This window comes from Mobula birostris, chromosome 2, assembly GCF_030028105.1.
Source record: "Mobula birostris isolate sMobBir1 chromosome 2, sMobBir1.hap1, whole genome shotgun sequence".
Taxonomy (NCBI): Eukaryota; Metazoa; Chordata; class Chondrichthyes; order Myliobatiformes; family Myliobatidae; genus Mobula; species Mobula birostris.
Genome location: NC_092371.1, coordinates 63,219,855 through 63,238,009, shown reverse-complemented (window position 1 = coordinate 63,238,009; position 18,155 = coordinate 63,219,855). Strand labels below are relative to the sequence as shown.

The following is an 18,155-nucleotide window of genomic DNA, read 5'->3' as shown; positions in this document are numbered from 1 at the left end:
GAGCCATCCCACATCCTGCCTTTCATTTCAAAATGTGCATCCTTGGATATTCTCCCAACTATGATGTCCTTTGAGCCCCGACTCAGCAATGCCCACATCATACCTGTCAAACTGTGCTACAAGATCATCTATTTTATTCTGTATACTGCATGCATTCAAACATAACACCTCCAGTCCTGTATTCATCATCCTTTTCAATTTTGGCCCTGTTACATTTTAACTCATCCCATTGACTACAACTTTGCCCTATCATCTGCCTGTCCTTCCTCAGTTTCACTCCACACTGCATCTACTTGAATACCAACTGCCCATTTCTCAGCCCTATCATTCTGGTTTCCACCCCCCTGCCAAATTAGTTCAAACCCTCCCCAAGAGCTCTAGCAAACTAGCCTGCAGTGTTGTTGGTGCCCCTGGGGTTCAAGTGTAACCCATCCTTTTTGTACAGGTCATGCCTTCCTCAGTTGATATCTGCTTCCAAAGTGTTGTAATAACTGCAGAAGGGTTGTATGAAAGGCTTTCATGTTGTCTGAAGGGCAATGTTCTAAATTTGTTGCCTATTATACTCTCCAGACAGATAAGATTATTTCCTTTTGTCTTTAAACAAGATATTTCTGTCCCAGAACTGAAAGGTGAGTGATTCTTACTTACATAAAACTCACTTAGCTCCATTCCAAGTGAAACTGGAAAGAAATTCATTAGCTGTCTAGGAGGTCTGCACAAAGGTTGAGAACATCACCTAAACAACATCAATGCTGCAGTGCAGCTGAACACAAATAGTGCAAACCTTCTCAGAATCTGGAAGTAGCCCTACTTTACTCTGCACTGAATCTGTATTCAATGCAAGTTAAATACTGCATTAGAATTGTTAAAAAGAGAGATTAAGATAAGAAAAAATATTAGCCAGTTATAGATCTGGACATTATATTTAATTTGTTCAGTTTGGACATCATAAAAAGAACAAACTTTCAAATGAGTTAATTCACTAAATATATACAGTATACTAAACACAGAAGCATATTTTACAATTATATTTAAAACTTACGAAATATTTTTGTTTTTTTAAATTCTTTTCACAAAACAATTAACATATTTTCTAATGATTAAAGAATTTAAAAGCCTCAATCAGTCATTTCCTTAAATGAATAAATCAGTCCAGGGTCACTCCTTCGGGCAACTCAACCATGACTGGGGCACAATCATCAGGTTCTTCATCAAAATCCCACTTGAACTTCTTGGTTAAATGAGCTTTAAATTTTTCCACACGTTTTTGAAGCGCTTTGTCCACATTAGGGCCACAAGAGTAAGAGAAGAATTCCTAAAATAAAACCAAGAAATCATTTAAAATACAAGTCTCTTCTTAAAAGCTGTTATCAAACTAATCACACTTAGTCTCTAAATCTTTACACTTTGAATAGTCTGTTTAAAGTGTTAATACCTTTGATTTGTTGTTCTTTTTTGCACCATTTGGCTTATTGGGCGGCATTTTTACCACTTCTGTAGCCTTTGACTGTTTTTTTTAAATGAGGCCAAGCTGTTAGCTCGATGCCTAACCCAGCACGGATGGTAAATGTGCAATGAGCCGGCCGGATTTGAACTCAGAACCAATTGCCTCAAAGTCTGGTGCTGATGCCACTACACCACCAGCCGACAATATCTTGATTTAATCTGCCTAAAATCTAAATTTATGTAACTACAATTCCTTTGAACCATCATCATTATGTGCCATGTCGTATTACATAGGAGACCATGGCCTCATGACCATGATTGTTCTTGCCAATTTTTTTCTGCAGAAATGGTTTGCTGCTGCCTTCTTCAGGGCAGTATCTTTACAAGATGGGTGACCCTAGCCATTATCAATAGTCTTCAGAGATTGTCTGTCTGGTGTCAGTGCTCACATAACCAGGACTTGAGACATACACCAGCAGCTCAGATGACCATTCACCACCTGCACCCATGGCTTCACATGACCCTGATGGGGGGGGGGGGGGGTGCTACACCTTGCCCAAGGGTGACCAGCAGCCCTGCGGAGGGAAGGCACACTTTACACCTCCTTTGGTAGAGACATATCTCCACCATGCCATCCTCCTTTGAGTACTAACGTTGAATCACAAAGTTGCATATTTTTCCTAACCTCATATAACTGAAGTTTTAATGCATTTCTTTCCAAATATGTTGTACTGATGTGCAATGAAAAATAATACAGGTAACGATTGCAAGTGAGTCACTGAAATAAATGGTAGACACTTGATGCAGTTGGCACCTAGCCTATCACTACAATGATGCATGAATACTTGTAAGCTCCCCACCCTCATGTACTTTTCAAACACCTCTTAAAAAGTAATCAGCTTCTACTACTTAGATATCGTATCACTAAGAATCTATAAATTAAAAATGATGTGATCATGTCTTTGGTGATGCCTCGATGCTTATACTGGTTTCCAAATCGCCATGTGCTATATGCAGCAGTATTCAATCATTTTGTTCCCATTTACAACCAGTAGATGGTGTCAAAAGTGTATTTATGAAGTCTCTCCAACTTGGTCACTACCTTCCCTCAATCACCTGAGCATGGGTAATTACAATTGAGCAGTTAATGCAATAAAAGGCAAAAACAAACTGAATCGTACAGTTTTGCAACTTCGCCCACTGGAACATTTTAAAACTGTAATAATGTATTAGAAAGTCCAGCAAACAGTGGACACCAGCACACATTGCAAAACACTCCTTTTGAGCCATTTAGTATCCTCCAAATATATTTTATCTGCCGCATCTGCCAGACGCCGTGGTAAATGCGGGTTCTTTTTTAACATTTAAGAATAAATTGGACAGATACATGGATGGGAGGTGTATGGAGGGATATGGTCCGTGTGCAGGTCAGTGGGACTAGGCAGAAAATGGTTCGGCACAGCCAAGAAGGGCCAAAAGGGCTGTTTCTGTGCTGTAGTTTTTCTATGGTTTCTATTCTATGGTTTAGTTCATAACATAACTGGACATGTTGTTATCTCACATAAAACTTAACTTGACAGTTTAAATGTTAACGTGAGGTCATCACATGTCTATTTTCATGCCAGGTTACCCTGACTTCAAATAGCTTTTGTAGAAGGCATTACCCCAGAGGTTCACATACTTTTTTGAACCTTGACTGTGATTGTTTAAATGATGTACACTATATTGATGAGAAGAAGTACAACTGTTTGTGTGTTATTAGTTTAGGTAGATTATCTTTGTCTATTATTGTGACTTAGATGAAGTTCAGACCGCATTTTGAGTAATTAATGCAGATAAATCAGGGAATTGCAGAGACTTCACGAACTTTTTCTTGCAACTGTATAGCTACGATTCCCAAGACTTGGACAGTACTGTACTTGTCAGCATGGAGTGGACAGTCAGTTTGTAAATCTGGCGGAAGCAAAGGATGTTGGGAATGACAAGGGTGGAGCGCTGTGGGGCCTGTGGCAGTGGAAGAATGCCAAGGGCAGGGTTGACGCGGGTGCTGACACACCCAGCCCCGAGACATAGGCAAGGTCATATGTTTCCAAATAATTGGTTTATTTATTACAGAATATTTCTCTGGTACTTCCCGCTCCCTCCCCTCTCCCTTCCCCTTTTCCCAACCATGATTCCCCTCTCCCTGCCCCCTTCCCACTCTCAGTCCACAATACAGATCCACATCAGAATCGGGTTTATCATCACTCACATATGTCATGAAATTTATTTTCTTCTGCGACAGCAGTACTGTGCAAAAGTGTTAGGCACTACATATATTATACACATGCACACATATATTATTTATATAGATATACACACACACACACACACACACACACACACACACACACACACACACACATATACACACAAAACTTTCCCATAATACTGTATTTTTGTGCACTGACATTGCTGGAGCAAAAGTAAACATGAACCAACAGCCACAAAACCTGGTTTGGTAATTGGATTACCCCTTGGTAACTGGCAACTTTAAACAAAAAAGACACCTATGAAGGGATAAGAGAAATGACAATTAGGAAGTCAACGTACATTTGTAATGGAAAGGTAGTGACTCTCAAATATAGTGTAATCTGGGGAAATAACTAGAGCAAAGTTCCCTGAAACAGTTTAAGCATAGATCACAAAGATTAAGCAATGTTTAGGACTTCTTTAAAAGGGATACAGCTCAGAAATTTATTGAAACATTGCTACACATCATTATTAAAATAAATGTAGAAAATGTAAAAATGTATACTTTATTATTTAATCAAATTATTCTACACCTGTTTTCGACAAATGGAAATCAATTAAATGATATTTGATTCAAAAATTTTTTCAATTTCACTGCCATACATTTGATCCTGGAATTAGAATGGAAAAGGATCATGACCAATTCTTGTGAAAAATCAAATTTGTTCTGGATAAATCAATCCTATTTCTTGAGCAGCTAATGCCTCAATGTTTCAACAATAAATCAACACATAGAAATATATCTGTGAAACCAATTTTCAGATTTTGCCTCACAAACTGAAAAACTGTTCTCAAGAATCAAAATGACATTCAGTTGAACTGCAAGTTCCTTTGATAATTTGACCACACCAATTTTAAGTGCAGAGTAAAATATTTAGCTTAATAAAACATAAAACAAGTAGCGAAAATATAACAAATAGCCTATTACTATTAATATTACAAACAAAATGCCAAGAACTTTCATACAACAAAACTCTAAATTTTAATTCAAAATCAAATCATTAGGCAAAGTCTAATAATAAAAGCATTTTGGCACAAGAAGGACAAAAGAAAAGGTAGCATACTTTTAAATTCACTTATTTAGATTGAAACAATGCAATTTCAAGGTGCAAGTTTTATCCTGTCATTGCTAATAAAATAACTAAACTAACTGAGCTCTGAACACACACACTCTTACAACTCAGGCTTTCTTTTTAATTTTACTTGTGCACAAGGAGAACAAATGGCCCATCACCATACTGCTCTGAAGTCAGGACAGAAAGCTGGTACTTTCAGAAATCAGAATTAGCTTATCAGTTAGGGATATTGACCATTTGATAAATTCCATATGTTTGAATTCCTAACTTGCAAGATCAATCGCCATTTACAATAGAGGTGTTAAAAAATCAATTGAAACTACAAGCTGACAACTGATGAAACATTGAAGTCAGTAAAGCAATTGTCCCTTATTTGCTGGGTGCGATTCACATCCTTCTGTCATTTCTACCTCATCTGTGGCAAGCATCCCTTACTGTGAAAAGGGGAACTAGGTTCTTCCAAGGCAGAGGTACCAACCTGAGGTCTACAGACCCCTTGGTTAATGGTTGGGCTCCATGGCATAAAAAAGGCTGGCAACCCCATATTCTAGATTGATTACACACTACCTTCTTTCTCATCTATCTGTCTACAATAGGCAAGGTTGGCTCTGGCGGTCTCACTTCAAGGTCTCCGTTGTCTGGGTTTGACTACACACTGCCGCAGTCATCCTCACATGGATGTTGTCCTTAACCCTCGTCTTACTGCAACTCCCACTCACCCATCAGGAAAACAAATTCTTAAAAAGCAAGCATGGAAATTCTAAGACAAGGGGAGACAAGTTTGAGCTCGTGGAGTTCATTTTAAGTTCCATCCTTAGATATTTATTTGCATCAAGTGGAAGACAACTGCTATTCACTACTTGCAGATGTCAAGGAGGCAGGTTCTCTGTTGCCTTCAAGATGGAATTTGGATTTAAAATATTTGCAAGGCTACAGACAAAGGACAGGTAGTCACGAGCAAATTGCTGTGACGGAAGCCAGATGGAACACAATGGGCTGAAAGGCCACCCTCTGTCATTGTAAATTTCTATGTCTCTATATTTCATTGTGAGATCTTCAGGTGGTACATCCTTGCATTAAAAAACAGTTTTGATCACATGGTCACTGATATGGGAGATTAGAGAATGCTGTAAGGATCCTGATGTAACAAAATACAAAGACAGATAGAAGCATGGTGAAGAGAAACAAGGAAGTAGCCATGCACACCTTCACACTGATTGACAGATATACTGCCTGCATAAATAAATGTTTTACTATAGCATCTGCATGAGTAACAATGGAAATGCTGAATGATATCAAACAGCTTCCTGCATCCAAGAATTGGTATTCAAAAAGAGATAATAAGATACAGTCAGAAATACTTTCACGGTGCTAAGCAGAGGTCATTGACAAAACACTCAGCATGAAGCTCAATTCAATTGTGAAAGCTTTTAAGTATTTGTCCTAACATTAACCCACAAACAGCATGCAATTCAATCTGACACAATTACTAGCAACCTATCCCGAAAAATTATTTTAAGTCCAGAAGAGATATGGACACTACGTATGACACATTCCTGAAATTGTAGAACTTCAAATGTAAAATTTATATTTGAAACCCAATTGAGACTCATTTGATTATTACCTAGTCTATGGGTTCCTCAAGGTTGTTATAGCCAGGGGGTGGTAATGGTGATAAGTTCCCACTACCTATTAAATGCTTCCAGTGTGTGCCTCAAGTAGCCTCTGACAACCAAGATCCTGGCCTTCACATGTGGCTAAGCCAGGCAGAACCGTTTCTACCGACAGGAGAAGGGACAAAGGCAGGTTACCAGTGCCTTAAAACAAGTTGCTTCAGGCAGGTGGGGCTTGTCATTGACAGCTTATCCAAGATAAGGAAAACTTTGATCTTAAATACCCGCTGTCATGGTACCCAATTTCCCTCGGGATCAATAATGTATGACTATGACTATGCAGAAGGTTTTTGGAGTAAATCTTGAGGGGAAAATGGAAAGCTGGAGTCCTTAAGGCAGTCCTACGTTGAGTTCAATGTTGACTGGCAACTCCTGTGACGCTGCTGGTCCTAAACTATCGATCTTTGCCATTCTTTGGGTTCATCGGAGAAGGGCAGCTTGCTCTCCATAGCATACTGCCCAGGTTTGTGTATCTAGACAGCTAGGATGCAACATCCATGGTCGAGCCTAACCAACAGAGGCCTCACTCACTCAGTTTATGTGAGAGGGAGAAACCCTCTGAGCTAATCCCTCACCCGCTGCATTGGACTGTGAACAGCTCTAACAATGCAGGTTAAAGTTGGATGCAAGTTTCACGATGAATTAGATTCAACAAAACAAATTGTGCCTAATTCACCACCATACCTCCATCAAGAATTTTCCACAAATAGGTTTTTACTTGTAAATACATACAGAAAAAGAATCAAAATATGTAAACATGGGAGTCGGCAGCATAAATGGGTTGGCACGGACTAGATGGGCTGAAGGGCCTATTTCTGAGCCGTACTGGTCAATGACTCTATTAAGCAATGACCAAGTTGCTACTGGAAACAAGCCAAGGTGAATCTTGGCAGCTGTAGCAAAGTACAACCAAATCATTTTCTAGTACAGCAACTGAACTAAAACACTACTGAAGTAAGGTTAATATTTATAGTGAATAAATATTAACAGACATAAAATTTATTAATCAACTAATAAACGATCACATTACTAACTTAAATGCAGAATAATTGTGGCACTACTTAAATTTTTATTCATTCATATAAAGCATGCAGAAATGTTAAATATCCAAACATAAGCTTTTATGTAACATTTCAATATTTTCCACGTCAATAAATATGATTTAAATAAACTACCTGTAACGTTGTGGTTAGGAAGTTATCTTTGGAGACTATATCCACAAAGAAGTCGGCAGGAATTTCATTAAGTTGGTGATAGAGGACAGAGATGAGGGCAGAATAGAGGTCCTTTTGTTTTGTCACAGCTTCCTCAGAGTGACAGAGCAGACGAAGTAGGTCTTTCCAATGCTCAAATGCATCGTAGACATTACCAATCAGGAAGCACACAAAAGAAAACTGCAGTTCCCCTGTATGTACACAACAAAATCTATGTTCATTATATTAGAAACAATGTTCACAGAACATCACTCAAAGGTACATAATATTATAAGGCTAATTCTTGAATGTAATTCAGTGAGAACATCCTAAACTTGACATTATGTACTAAAATACGTCTGAATGGATTTCCTTCCAGGTTATTCAAATGCTTTTTTAAACCATAATCCAGAAGCATTCACCATGCTAAAAAAAGTTGCAACTATTCTGAACTGCTTTAGCAAATTTCTACCAGTCATGGTGAAAATGGTACCAATAAAAAAAATCTTGTAATTTCATAGCAACTTGAGGTTATAATGTAGGGAATGTAATGTCTAGCACACAGGAACTTGTTATGCTATTATTTACAGAAAGAATGTGTCATGGTAATTTTTACACAGAGATTATCATTGATTAATGAAATCGTAACAATAGTTTCAACTTCTTTTAGACAGAAAAAAGGATGAGTCAAGTTGTGTTTTTTTCATTGTTTTACTATTCATAATAGTATAAGACAGATTGAAATAAATGAAGCATTAGGAGAAATTGTTTAAAAATTCATATTAGGCTTTTAAAAAGACAATTGAAAAATAACATTTCTTAATAGTATTGCAACGTTAACCATATACTGTGTACACCAGGTCTGCGTGGATTTCAAAAGGCAGCGTTCAACATCACACATCTCACAACTGCCTAGCCAGCACCAAGATGCTGAGAGATGTTTCCCACTCTCGAGTTGTAAAAATTCATTCACTGCTTCATTTGGCAGTATTGGTTGGTACCTTTTTATTACGTGTGGGGTCATGTGTCAACAATATTTTTACATATACTGTAGGTTCACCACCCTTAGTATTGACTTTTGTGTGGCACTGAATCGTTAGCCAATATCAGTGCACTCAATCTCACAATATACCTGCATCAAAGTTGATGACCAATCCTCAGATTGTAATCTGAGTAACTGGACTATATTAGTTTCATTTTAGTTTACACTCAAAGTGAAATGATACCATATGAATTGACAAGTTTATCTTTAATGATTTTATTCGACTTTACTGATCAAATCTTGCAATGGCATACCCAGAAATAAAGTGTTTGCCTCTTGTTTTAATGTATTCAAACCCACTTATGACTACACAAAATGATGAAACATTCTTTCAACACAGTGACCTACTTTCATTGCGGACCATTTGCTCAGAATTTGTAGTCAGATGCTATTTCACCTTGACCTAAAATAAAATCCATGAATATCTAGCTACCTCTGCAGTGGGAACTTGTCTTTTTTTTATATATGCTTTCTGCTGTGAGCCATCAAATTAAGCAATTAAATATCATCAAGCTGGTTCTGAAGCCAATTATATTAAATAATTCTCACGTGGCATAACAAGAAAAAAAGACACAAATTTTAAATTAAGCATTACACAGATGTTGCTATGATTAAGGTAGTCGAAACATCATAAATTAGCTTATTAAAAAGAAAATTAGAGAAAAACATTATAGAAGAGCAAAATGAACTTTTGGAGTCTATATAGAATGCCAAACATTAATGATAGATTCAGTACAGGATTGAATAGTCACCGTGCAACTAGGCATAACATATTCAAAAATAATATGGAAAACCACCGGCAGGTCAGGTAGCACCTGGAGAGAGAAACATTTTTGTTTCAGATGATCAACCTTTGGTTAGAACTCATGAAATGCCGGTCCTAAAGACCGCCTGTCTGGGGAAATAAGCAAATGGTAAATCAATTAAATAGTTATTTTTCATCAGTTTTTGTTTAGAGAACACAAGTAAAATCTCAGAAATTTAACAATTTTGTTCAGAAAAGGTGGGAAACAACAGGCCAGTTATTTTTACATCTTATAGGCATCCATTAGTCTCATGAGACCATGGATTTGCAACTTGGAAGGTTTTCCAGGGCAAGGTTGTATGGAAGACCAGCAGTTGCCCATGCTGCAAGTCTCCCCTCTCCACGCCACCGATGTTGTCCAAGGGAAGGGCATTAAGACCCATACAGCTTGGCACCGGTGTCGTCGCAAAGCAATGTGTGATTAAGTGCCTTGCTCAAGGACACACACGCTGCCTCAGCCAAGGCTCAAACTAGCAACCTTCAAACCACTAGGCGAACGCCTTAACCACGGCCACGTGCCAACACTATTTTTACATCTGTAATGAGGAAAATATTATAAATAGCTTTTAACAAGACATTACAATCAGGAACTTAGAAAAAGGTAAGGTACTCTGGCTAAGTCAGTATAATTTTGTGAAAGGCATCATGTTTGACCAGTTGATAGGACTTCTTTTAAGTTACATCTTGAGAATAAAAGGTGATACTCTCTATTCAAATATGCAGAAGGCATTTGATAAGATCCCTTAACAAAGATTATTTTGGTAAGTCAAAGGTCCCAGTGTAGGAGGCAATGTACTGGTACAGATAGAAAATTGGATGGCTGACAGGCATAAATAGATCTTCTGTAGGTTAGCAAGAACTGGCAGGTAGTGAGTCACAGGAGGGCACCAATGAATTCATATAAACAAGTTGCATGAAAGTACCAAAGATATGGTTGCTAAATCTGCTGATTAAATAGAGATAGTTGTGAACAGGATATAGGTTAAGTAAGTCAATGAAAATCTAACAAATTGAGTACAATGCAGAAAATAGTGAAGTTATTCATACTGCAGGAAACTATTTCCTGAATGGCAGAAGATTGATGAGTCCTATAATGTAAAATAAGCTGGGTGTCATTCCTTTCATAAAACCATGTTGACCTTGCAGAAGTTAAGTGTGAAGGTACAGCAGATTATTAGTAAATTAACAATGCTATCATTAATTGTGAGGAGAATTGAATACAAAGTTAGGCAAGACTACATTTGAGGTATTGTATTAGAAACAGAAAATGTCAGAAACATTCAGCATATCAGGCAGCATCTGTAGAAGAAGAAAAGGTCAGTGATTCGGATCAAAGACTTTTCTCCAGAGTCCAATAAACAAGATTGGTGTCCTTTACATGTACTGGATGCATTTCAGTGAAAGTTCAGGGGAATGAGAACCAGAATGGGCAGGTTGTCTTGTGCATGAGAGTGGAATATACTAGGCTTGTGTCCATTGAAGTTCATGAGGATAAGATGACATTGAAATATATAGAGTTTCTAAGAAACCTTCAGAAAGTGAATATGGAGAAGATATTTCAGAAGAATGCAGAATCCGGCGGGGGGGAGGGAGGCCTCACTATTTATAAATAAGCAGCTGTCTACTTAAAATAAAGATGAGACGTTTGCTCAAGAAAATAGGAGTGTTTTAAAGCTTACTTCTGCAAAGGGTGACAGTTTTTAGAAGGGAGAGGTACTCCTTGATGGAAAGTAACATGATTATAATGAAATGTGGAGTTGATGAAACAAGGAGATCAGACATTACCTTTTCAAACGGCAGAGCAAAACTTGAGTGAATAATTGACCTATTCCTGCTTCTAATTTATATGTATATTCCCCACTGTTAGTCCAAAACTGTCCAATTCTGACAAAAACTTGAAAGTCATGTTCAATTTTAACTATCACTCAACCATACATGAACGCGGTTGAATGAAACAGCGTTCCGTTGGGGTCAAGAAGCAAAACACACACAGCACGAGGCACACACAGCTCACTCAAGATAGCAAGCAAACATACAGTCACACAAAAATCTACATAGCTCAAGTCCCTGAGTGCATATCCCCAAAATTGATGGTACAGTGCCAACAATGCTGCTGCCCCCCTCACTGGACCCCCTGCAGTTTGTGTATCATCCTAACTGCTCAACAGACGACGCCATCACCAGCACCCTCCCCCTGGCCCTCACCCACCTAGACAAAATGCTGTTCATAGACTTCAGTTCAGCATTGAACACAATCATTCCTCGGCACCTGATTGGAAAGCTGAAACTGCTGGGCCTGAACACCTCCCTCTGCAACTGGATCCTAGACTTCCTGACTGAGAGACCTCAGTCAGTCTGGATCGGGAGCAGCATCTCCAACACCATTACACTGAGCACGGGGGCCCCCCAGGGCTGTGTGCTCAGTCCACTGCTGTTCACTCTGCTGACCCACGACTGTGCTGCAACACACAGCTCAAATCACATCAAGTTCACCAATGACACAACCGTGGTGGGTCTCATCAGCAAGAACGATGAGTCAGCATACAGAGAGGAGGTGCAGCAGCTAACGGACTGGTGCAGAGCCAACAACCTGTCTCTGAATGTAAACAAAACAAAAAAGATGGTTGTTGACTTCAGGAGAGCATGGAGCGACCACTCTCCGCTGAACATCGACAACTCCTCCGTAGAGATCATTAAGAGCACCAAATTTCTTGGTGTTCACCTAGTGGAGAATCTCACCTGGTTCCTCAACACCAGCTCCATAGCCAAGAAAGCACAGTAGCATCTCTTCTGCGAAGGCTGAGAAAAGACCATCTCCCACCCCCCATCCTCACCAAAGTCTACAGAGGATGTATTGAGAGCATCCTGAGCCACTGCATCACTGCCTGGTTCGGGAACTGCACCGTCTCGGATCGCAAGACCTTGCAGTGGATAGTGAGATCAGCTGAGATCATCAGGGTCTCTCTTCCTGCCATTACAGACATTTACACCACACGCTGCATCCACAAAGCCAACAGCATTGTGAAGGACCGCACGCACCCCTCATACAAACTCTTCTCCCTCCTGCCGTCTGGCAAAAGGTACCAAGGCATTCGGGCTCTCATGACCAGACTGTGCAACAGTTTCTTCCCCAAAGCCATCAGACTCCTTAATACCCAGAGACTAGACTGACATCTATTTCATTTATTATTATATTGTAATTTGTCCTCTACTGTGCATATTGTCTTGTTTATTATCTATGGTACTGCCCTGCACTGTTTTGTGCACGTTATGTAGTCCTGTGTAGGCCTGTAGTCTAATGTAGCCTTGTGTTGTCTCACTTAGTCTAGTGTGGTTTTGTGTTGTTTCATGTTGCACTATGCCTGGAGGAACGTTGTTTCATTTTTACTGTGTACTGTACCAGCAGTTTATGGTCGAAATGACAATAAAAAGCGACTTGACCTGAACAGTGTGCAGACAAATGCACACGCAATTCAGCATGTCATTCTACCAACTGAACACTGGAGGGCAGCACCAAAGGGAGAGCTCGTTATCTGAAACTGTTAAACTGAGTGTTCAGTGCCAATAAAATCTGCAGATGCTGGAAATCCGAGCAACAGAAATAAAAGGTTGGAGAAATTCAGCAGGCAGTGGAAAAGAGTACAGTTGCTGTTTCGGGCCGAAAACCTTCATCCCAAGGTTATTCGGCATTGTGGAACGATGTAAGAGGCCAAAGACAAAGGTTTTTCATCATGGAGAATCTAACAGGCAATTAGAAGCTCAGTGTTATCTTTGTTCTGCAAAATGGTTACTTAATCTATGTTTTGTTACAGTATCTGCAGTTGTCTTAAATTATTTTTAGAATGCAACTGGTTTGAAAATTATTTAATTATGTGTATTCAAATGATTTTTAACTGTGCACAGGCCACCTTCTGTGAAGAAGGTTTGAATCATTGACAACTTAAAGATTTCTCTGCTAAACTTTGCATGCATGTTAATTCCAAAGTCAGCTACAGTTTTATAGATTATTAGTGACAAAAACAAATCAATCATGCAGAACAATTGCTAGCCCGTCTGTACACTTGTCATTTTATCAGGCAAACCAGGACTGCCTCAGTGAGCAGAGTACAGATATACCAACTTCGTATTCATGTAGCAACTGAATTTAAAGACAGCATACTAAATTTAATTTAGACCAGAATAATAGAAGGAAGTTTCTAGATTCATTCATTCTCTCAAGTTTGCCTTGCATTAACTCTGAGATCCAATCATACTACCCAAGTTCCACCTTTCTGTCATTCAGCTTCACTCAGTTTGTTCTGTACTTGAGTGTCTTTCACACAACGCAAAGAGAGCCACATTCAGTTTATTGCTCCTGTGCCAGTCAACTCCATTATAGTATGGAAGTACTTTTCAACTTTACATCATTGAATCACACCATCTCAACAATCAGCTCATACATTTATAAAGTACTAACCTAGAATCTCTTTCGGCTTTGATGAGTACCGCTGGTTTATGACAGTGTCCAGAACGTAGCTGAAGTCCATATTGTACTTGGTTATTTCGGCTGGGGATGCCCCCTCGGGATACTTCCGAATTGGTATCTTTGAAAATCTGATCTCTGTACCTGCCTTAATCTTCATTTTAGGCAGCCTTGCTAAACCCTCCTTATAGCTTTTGCATATCGTATCATAAGGCAATAGATTGTGCTCCACGCGATCTTTAGTATGTGGCATTACCAGTTCTGGCTGAACTTCAGAAAAAGCACTGATTTTTCCACTTACAGGCTGCAGACTCTGAATTAAGGGATCAGTAATGAGATTGGTCAAAGACACCCATCTTTTCATCGTTTCATATGGGTATGGCCCCAAGGACTTGTCAAGTTCAGTCAGATTTTCTCTTATCCGTTCTAACTCCTCTTCAGAGGCCTCTACCAGAACAATTTCTTCCTCTTTCTTGTCCCATCGCTTTACAAGAATTTCCCGCTGCTTTACATGAAAGAAACAACCAGTGCGTGGTCCTGTTACCTGACCACCTCTGCAATTCACAGCACTGAAATACATGAAGTGGATTCCTGGTGGAATCATCTTTACCCCTTTAAATTTTGGTCCCACTTGCCAGCAGTTATAATCAATGCCAAATTCAGTGCCTTCGGGAACTCCAAGTATAATAAGAGTTCCTCCTTCAAAGAACAACTTTTTGGCAAGCTCTTGATCCATTTCCATAGCAGCCATGTTTTTGAGCTGTATTCTAGAAAGATAGGAAAGGAGAATAATTTACTTTGCTGCATCATCACTATCCAAAAGAAGTAAACTTTCTTTCTCACAATATCTCACATGCAATACCTTGCCATGAAACAACACTTTATACTGATAGTTCCCAATGCAAACCTTTACACTTCCCCAGAACCTTAACATGAGGAAATTTCTTCATTTGAAGGATGAAAATGTTATTTAAATTCTATTACAGAATGCTATAGAAGCCAAAACAATGAACATATATGGAAAAGGAGAAAGATTTCAAAGCCAACTTGGATACACAAACTCCTCAGGCAAATAATTCATATTGATTGGGAGTAGCTCAGGTCCCAGAAAAGATCCCTGTCCAAGATTGTTTACCTTTTGTTCATAATTCCCATTTCCTGTCCATTCACCATCCTCAGCATATCATTCTCAATGCTATATGTGCTTGCTTAATTGTCTCAAGTGGAACCTCATGGTCTTCTGAAAAGCGAATTCAAGCACAACTGCTTTGCTATTATCTGTTCTAATAGAACCTCAAAAAATTCCAAAACTTATTCAACATGAATTCCCTTTCATAAATCAATATTGTTGCGGTCCAATGATATTACTTACCATGTGCCCCTTTCCCACTTCTTAGTCATAAGCTCATAGAAAAGTACAGCACAGAAACAGGCCTCTTGGCACATCTAGTCCACGCTAAACTATCTGCTCCCATCGATCTACACCAAGTCCGTAGCCCTCCATACCGCTAACATCCACCTACCTACAAAACTTCTCTCGAACTTTGAAATCAAGCTTGCATACGCTACTTGTGTTAGCAGCTCCTTCCACACTCTCAGTGAAGTTTCCCCTCATGTTCTCCTTAAACTTTTCACCTTTCACCCTTAACCTATGACATCTAGTTGTAGTCCCACCCAACCTCAATGGAAAACGCCTGTTTGCATTTACCCTATTTATAACACTAATAATTTTGTATACCTCTATCAAATCTCCCTTCAATCTTCTACATTCCAAGGAATACAATCCTATTCAATCAATATCCTTGTAAATTTTCTCTGTACTCTTTCAACCTCATTTCATCTTTTGGTCAAGTAGGTGACCAAAACGGCACACAATACTCCAAATTTGGCTTCCCCAATGTCTTATACAACTTCAGCATAACATCCCATCTCCTGTATTCAATACTTTGATTTATGAAAGCAAAAGTGCCAAAAGCTTTCTTTCGTACCCTATCTACCTGTGACACTACTTTCAATGAATTATGGACCTTTATTCTACAACACCCCTCAGAGCCCTACCGTTTACTGTGCAAGACCTACCCTGGTTGATTCTACCGAAGTGCAACACCTGTAAATAATACGGGTGTTATAATAATAAGCATTTTTTTCTAATACTTTTAACTACCACTGCTCCCTATTTATTCGGATGCATATTTTTAAGCTGTATTCCTTCTTTGTTCCTCGGCAGCTTCCATAAAGGTAAAAGCATGTTGCATTTCAGTGCTATTTCCGTATTCCGGAAAATAATGGAGCCTGCAAGGTTGGGGGGAAGAACAGAAGGTCTCTTAAGGTGGGGAAAAGGAGAATGAATGGGGAGGGGGCAGAGGAAAGCGTGCCAGTGGGGGCGTGGAAAAGAGGGGAGGAGAGGAGAGAGGAGGTAGGAGAGTGTCAGGGGAAACGGACGGGGAAAATGAAGCGATGTAGACATCGGGGGCAGCAGCGACTGGTCATAATCGGGGGTTGTGTGGAGAGCGGCAGGAGGAGACAGAGGATGGGGGCAAAGAAAAATTAGGAGGACCTGTGGATGAACGGGGAGAAGACATTAGACGGCTTGGTACTCCCCTGTTTTCCCGCTGTTCACCCCATTTCCCCGACTCCGAGACGACCAGCACACTTACCGCTCCCTGTTGCCGGCCAATCGGCCCTTTGATTCAACTCTCGGCGCTGAAGCGCACCCTCGACTTCCCAGTACCGCTTACTGTCGCACCACTTCCGGTCCGACGGCAAAACCCTTCCCCGCTCCGCCGCCTCCTGCTGGAGGAAGTTGGAGAAGGAGGGGAGCTGGCAGCTACCAGCAGTCGCCCTGCAAGGCGGAAAACACGCTCCCGGGCGTTTCAGAGGATCAGGATCAATCGCGACCACCTTTCTGCTAAGGATCATAACAAAACAAAAACTTGATGTGAGATGTAGGTGTAAAAATTCAAGTGGGTCTTAAAGCGTGAAAATATCAGTTTTGAGAGTAGATTCCAATTTATAAGGCACTGGCAAAGAAAGCAAATATTTTCAGAATCACATTTATTATCACTAACGTATATCGTGGCGACACACTGGCAGATGCAATTCGTAAACGTTGAGTGTGAGGACCCCTTTGGGTGGAAAGGCTGGGGTAATTATGAGAGGAGCTTGGGATGCTTTGGAAACGAAGCTTCTCTACCTTCCTCCCCTCATCTGCATTCACTAATCTAGCCTATGCTCTTCCCCCACCCTTCTGTTCTGGTTTGTGCCTTCATTCTTTCCAGTCCTGAAGAAAGGTCTTGACCCAAACGGTCGACTGTTCATTTCATGCTGCCTGACATGCAGAATTCTTCCAGCATATTGTGCGTGTTGCCTCATGAACTCAAATAGAGTGTCCGTTGCGGGAGTCTTAAGTACTGTAGTGGTTTATTGTTGTCACGTGTAGTAAGGTGCAGTGAAAAGCTCTTGCCTACTGTTTATACAGATCAAAGATTGGCTTTGTCATATGTACATAAACATACAGTGAAATTGAATTGAATTGACTATTACTTACATCCTTCAAAACCATGAGGAGTAAAAATCACCATCTAAATGTGCAAAGTATAGTAATTTATAATAAATAGTATGTACAATAGGACAGTCAATTTCACAGAAATACAATTGTATCAGCGATGGCCTGGTGGAAGAGGCTGGCCCAGAGCCTGTTGGTCCTGGCTTTTATGCTGCAGTGCCATTTCTCAGATGGTAGCAGCTAGAAGGGGTGACTTGGGTCCCCAGTGATCCTTTGGGCCCTTTTCACACCTGTCTTTGTAAATATTCTGAATAGTGGGAAATTCACATCTACAGATGCACTGGGCTGTCAGCCCAACTCTCTGCAGAATCCTGCGATTAAGGGAGGTACAGTTCTCATACCAGACAGTGATGCAGCCAGTCAGGATGCTCTCAATTGTACCCCTGTAGAAAGTTCTTAGGATTTGGGGGCCCACACCAAACTTCTTCAACCGTCACTTGTGTCAAATCAAATCAGCAAGGATTGTGCATTGTGCTGGGCAGCCCATGTGTAGCTGTGCATTTGGCACCAAGATAGCATGCCCACAACTCATTAATCCTAGCCTTAGGCTGTGTGTTTTTGGAATGTGGGAGGAAACCAGAGCACCTGGAGGAAACTCATG

The 18,155-nt window shown here is 40.0% G+C and overlaps 1 protein-coding gene across 1 annotated transcript; it reads right to left on the bottom strand.

Annotated features, from left to right (window-relative positions):
* Positions 1 to 915: 915 nt before the first annotated feature.
* aar2 (AAR2 splicing factor) lies at positions 916 to 16,879 on the bottom strand. The gene is made up of 4 exons (XM_072242010.1): positions 16,647 to 16,879; positions 13,984 to 14,756; positions 7,663 to 7,892; positions 916 to 1,315 (listed from the first exon to the last, which is right to left on the bottom strand). Exons 2-4 carry the CDS (start codon positions 14,738 to 14,740, stop codon positions 1,148 to 1,150), a joined length of 1,155 nt encoding a protein of 384 aa, XP_072098111.1. The 5' UTR covers positions 14,741 to 14,756; positions 16,647 to 16,879; the 3' UTR covers positions 916 to 1,147.
* Between the last annotated feature and the right edge of the window lie 1,276 nt (positions 16,880 to 18,155).

Coding starts and splice junctions, on each gene's coding strand:
- aar2 (XM_072242010.1), bottom strand. CDS start 14,740: ATGGCTGCTATGGAAATGGATCAAGAGCTTGCCAAAAAGTTGTTCTTT. Junction 7,893..13,983: donor AAAGCCGAAAGAGATTCTAG/GTTAGTACTTTA, acceptor GTGTACATACAG/GGGAACTGCAGTTTTCTTTT. Junction 1,316..7,662: donor TCCTAACCACAACGTTACAG/GTAGTTTATTTA, acceptor GTTTTATTTTAG/GAATTCTTCTCTTACTCTTG.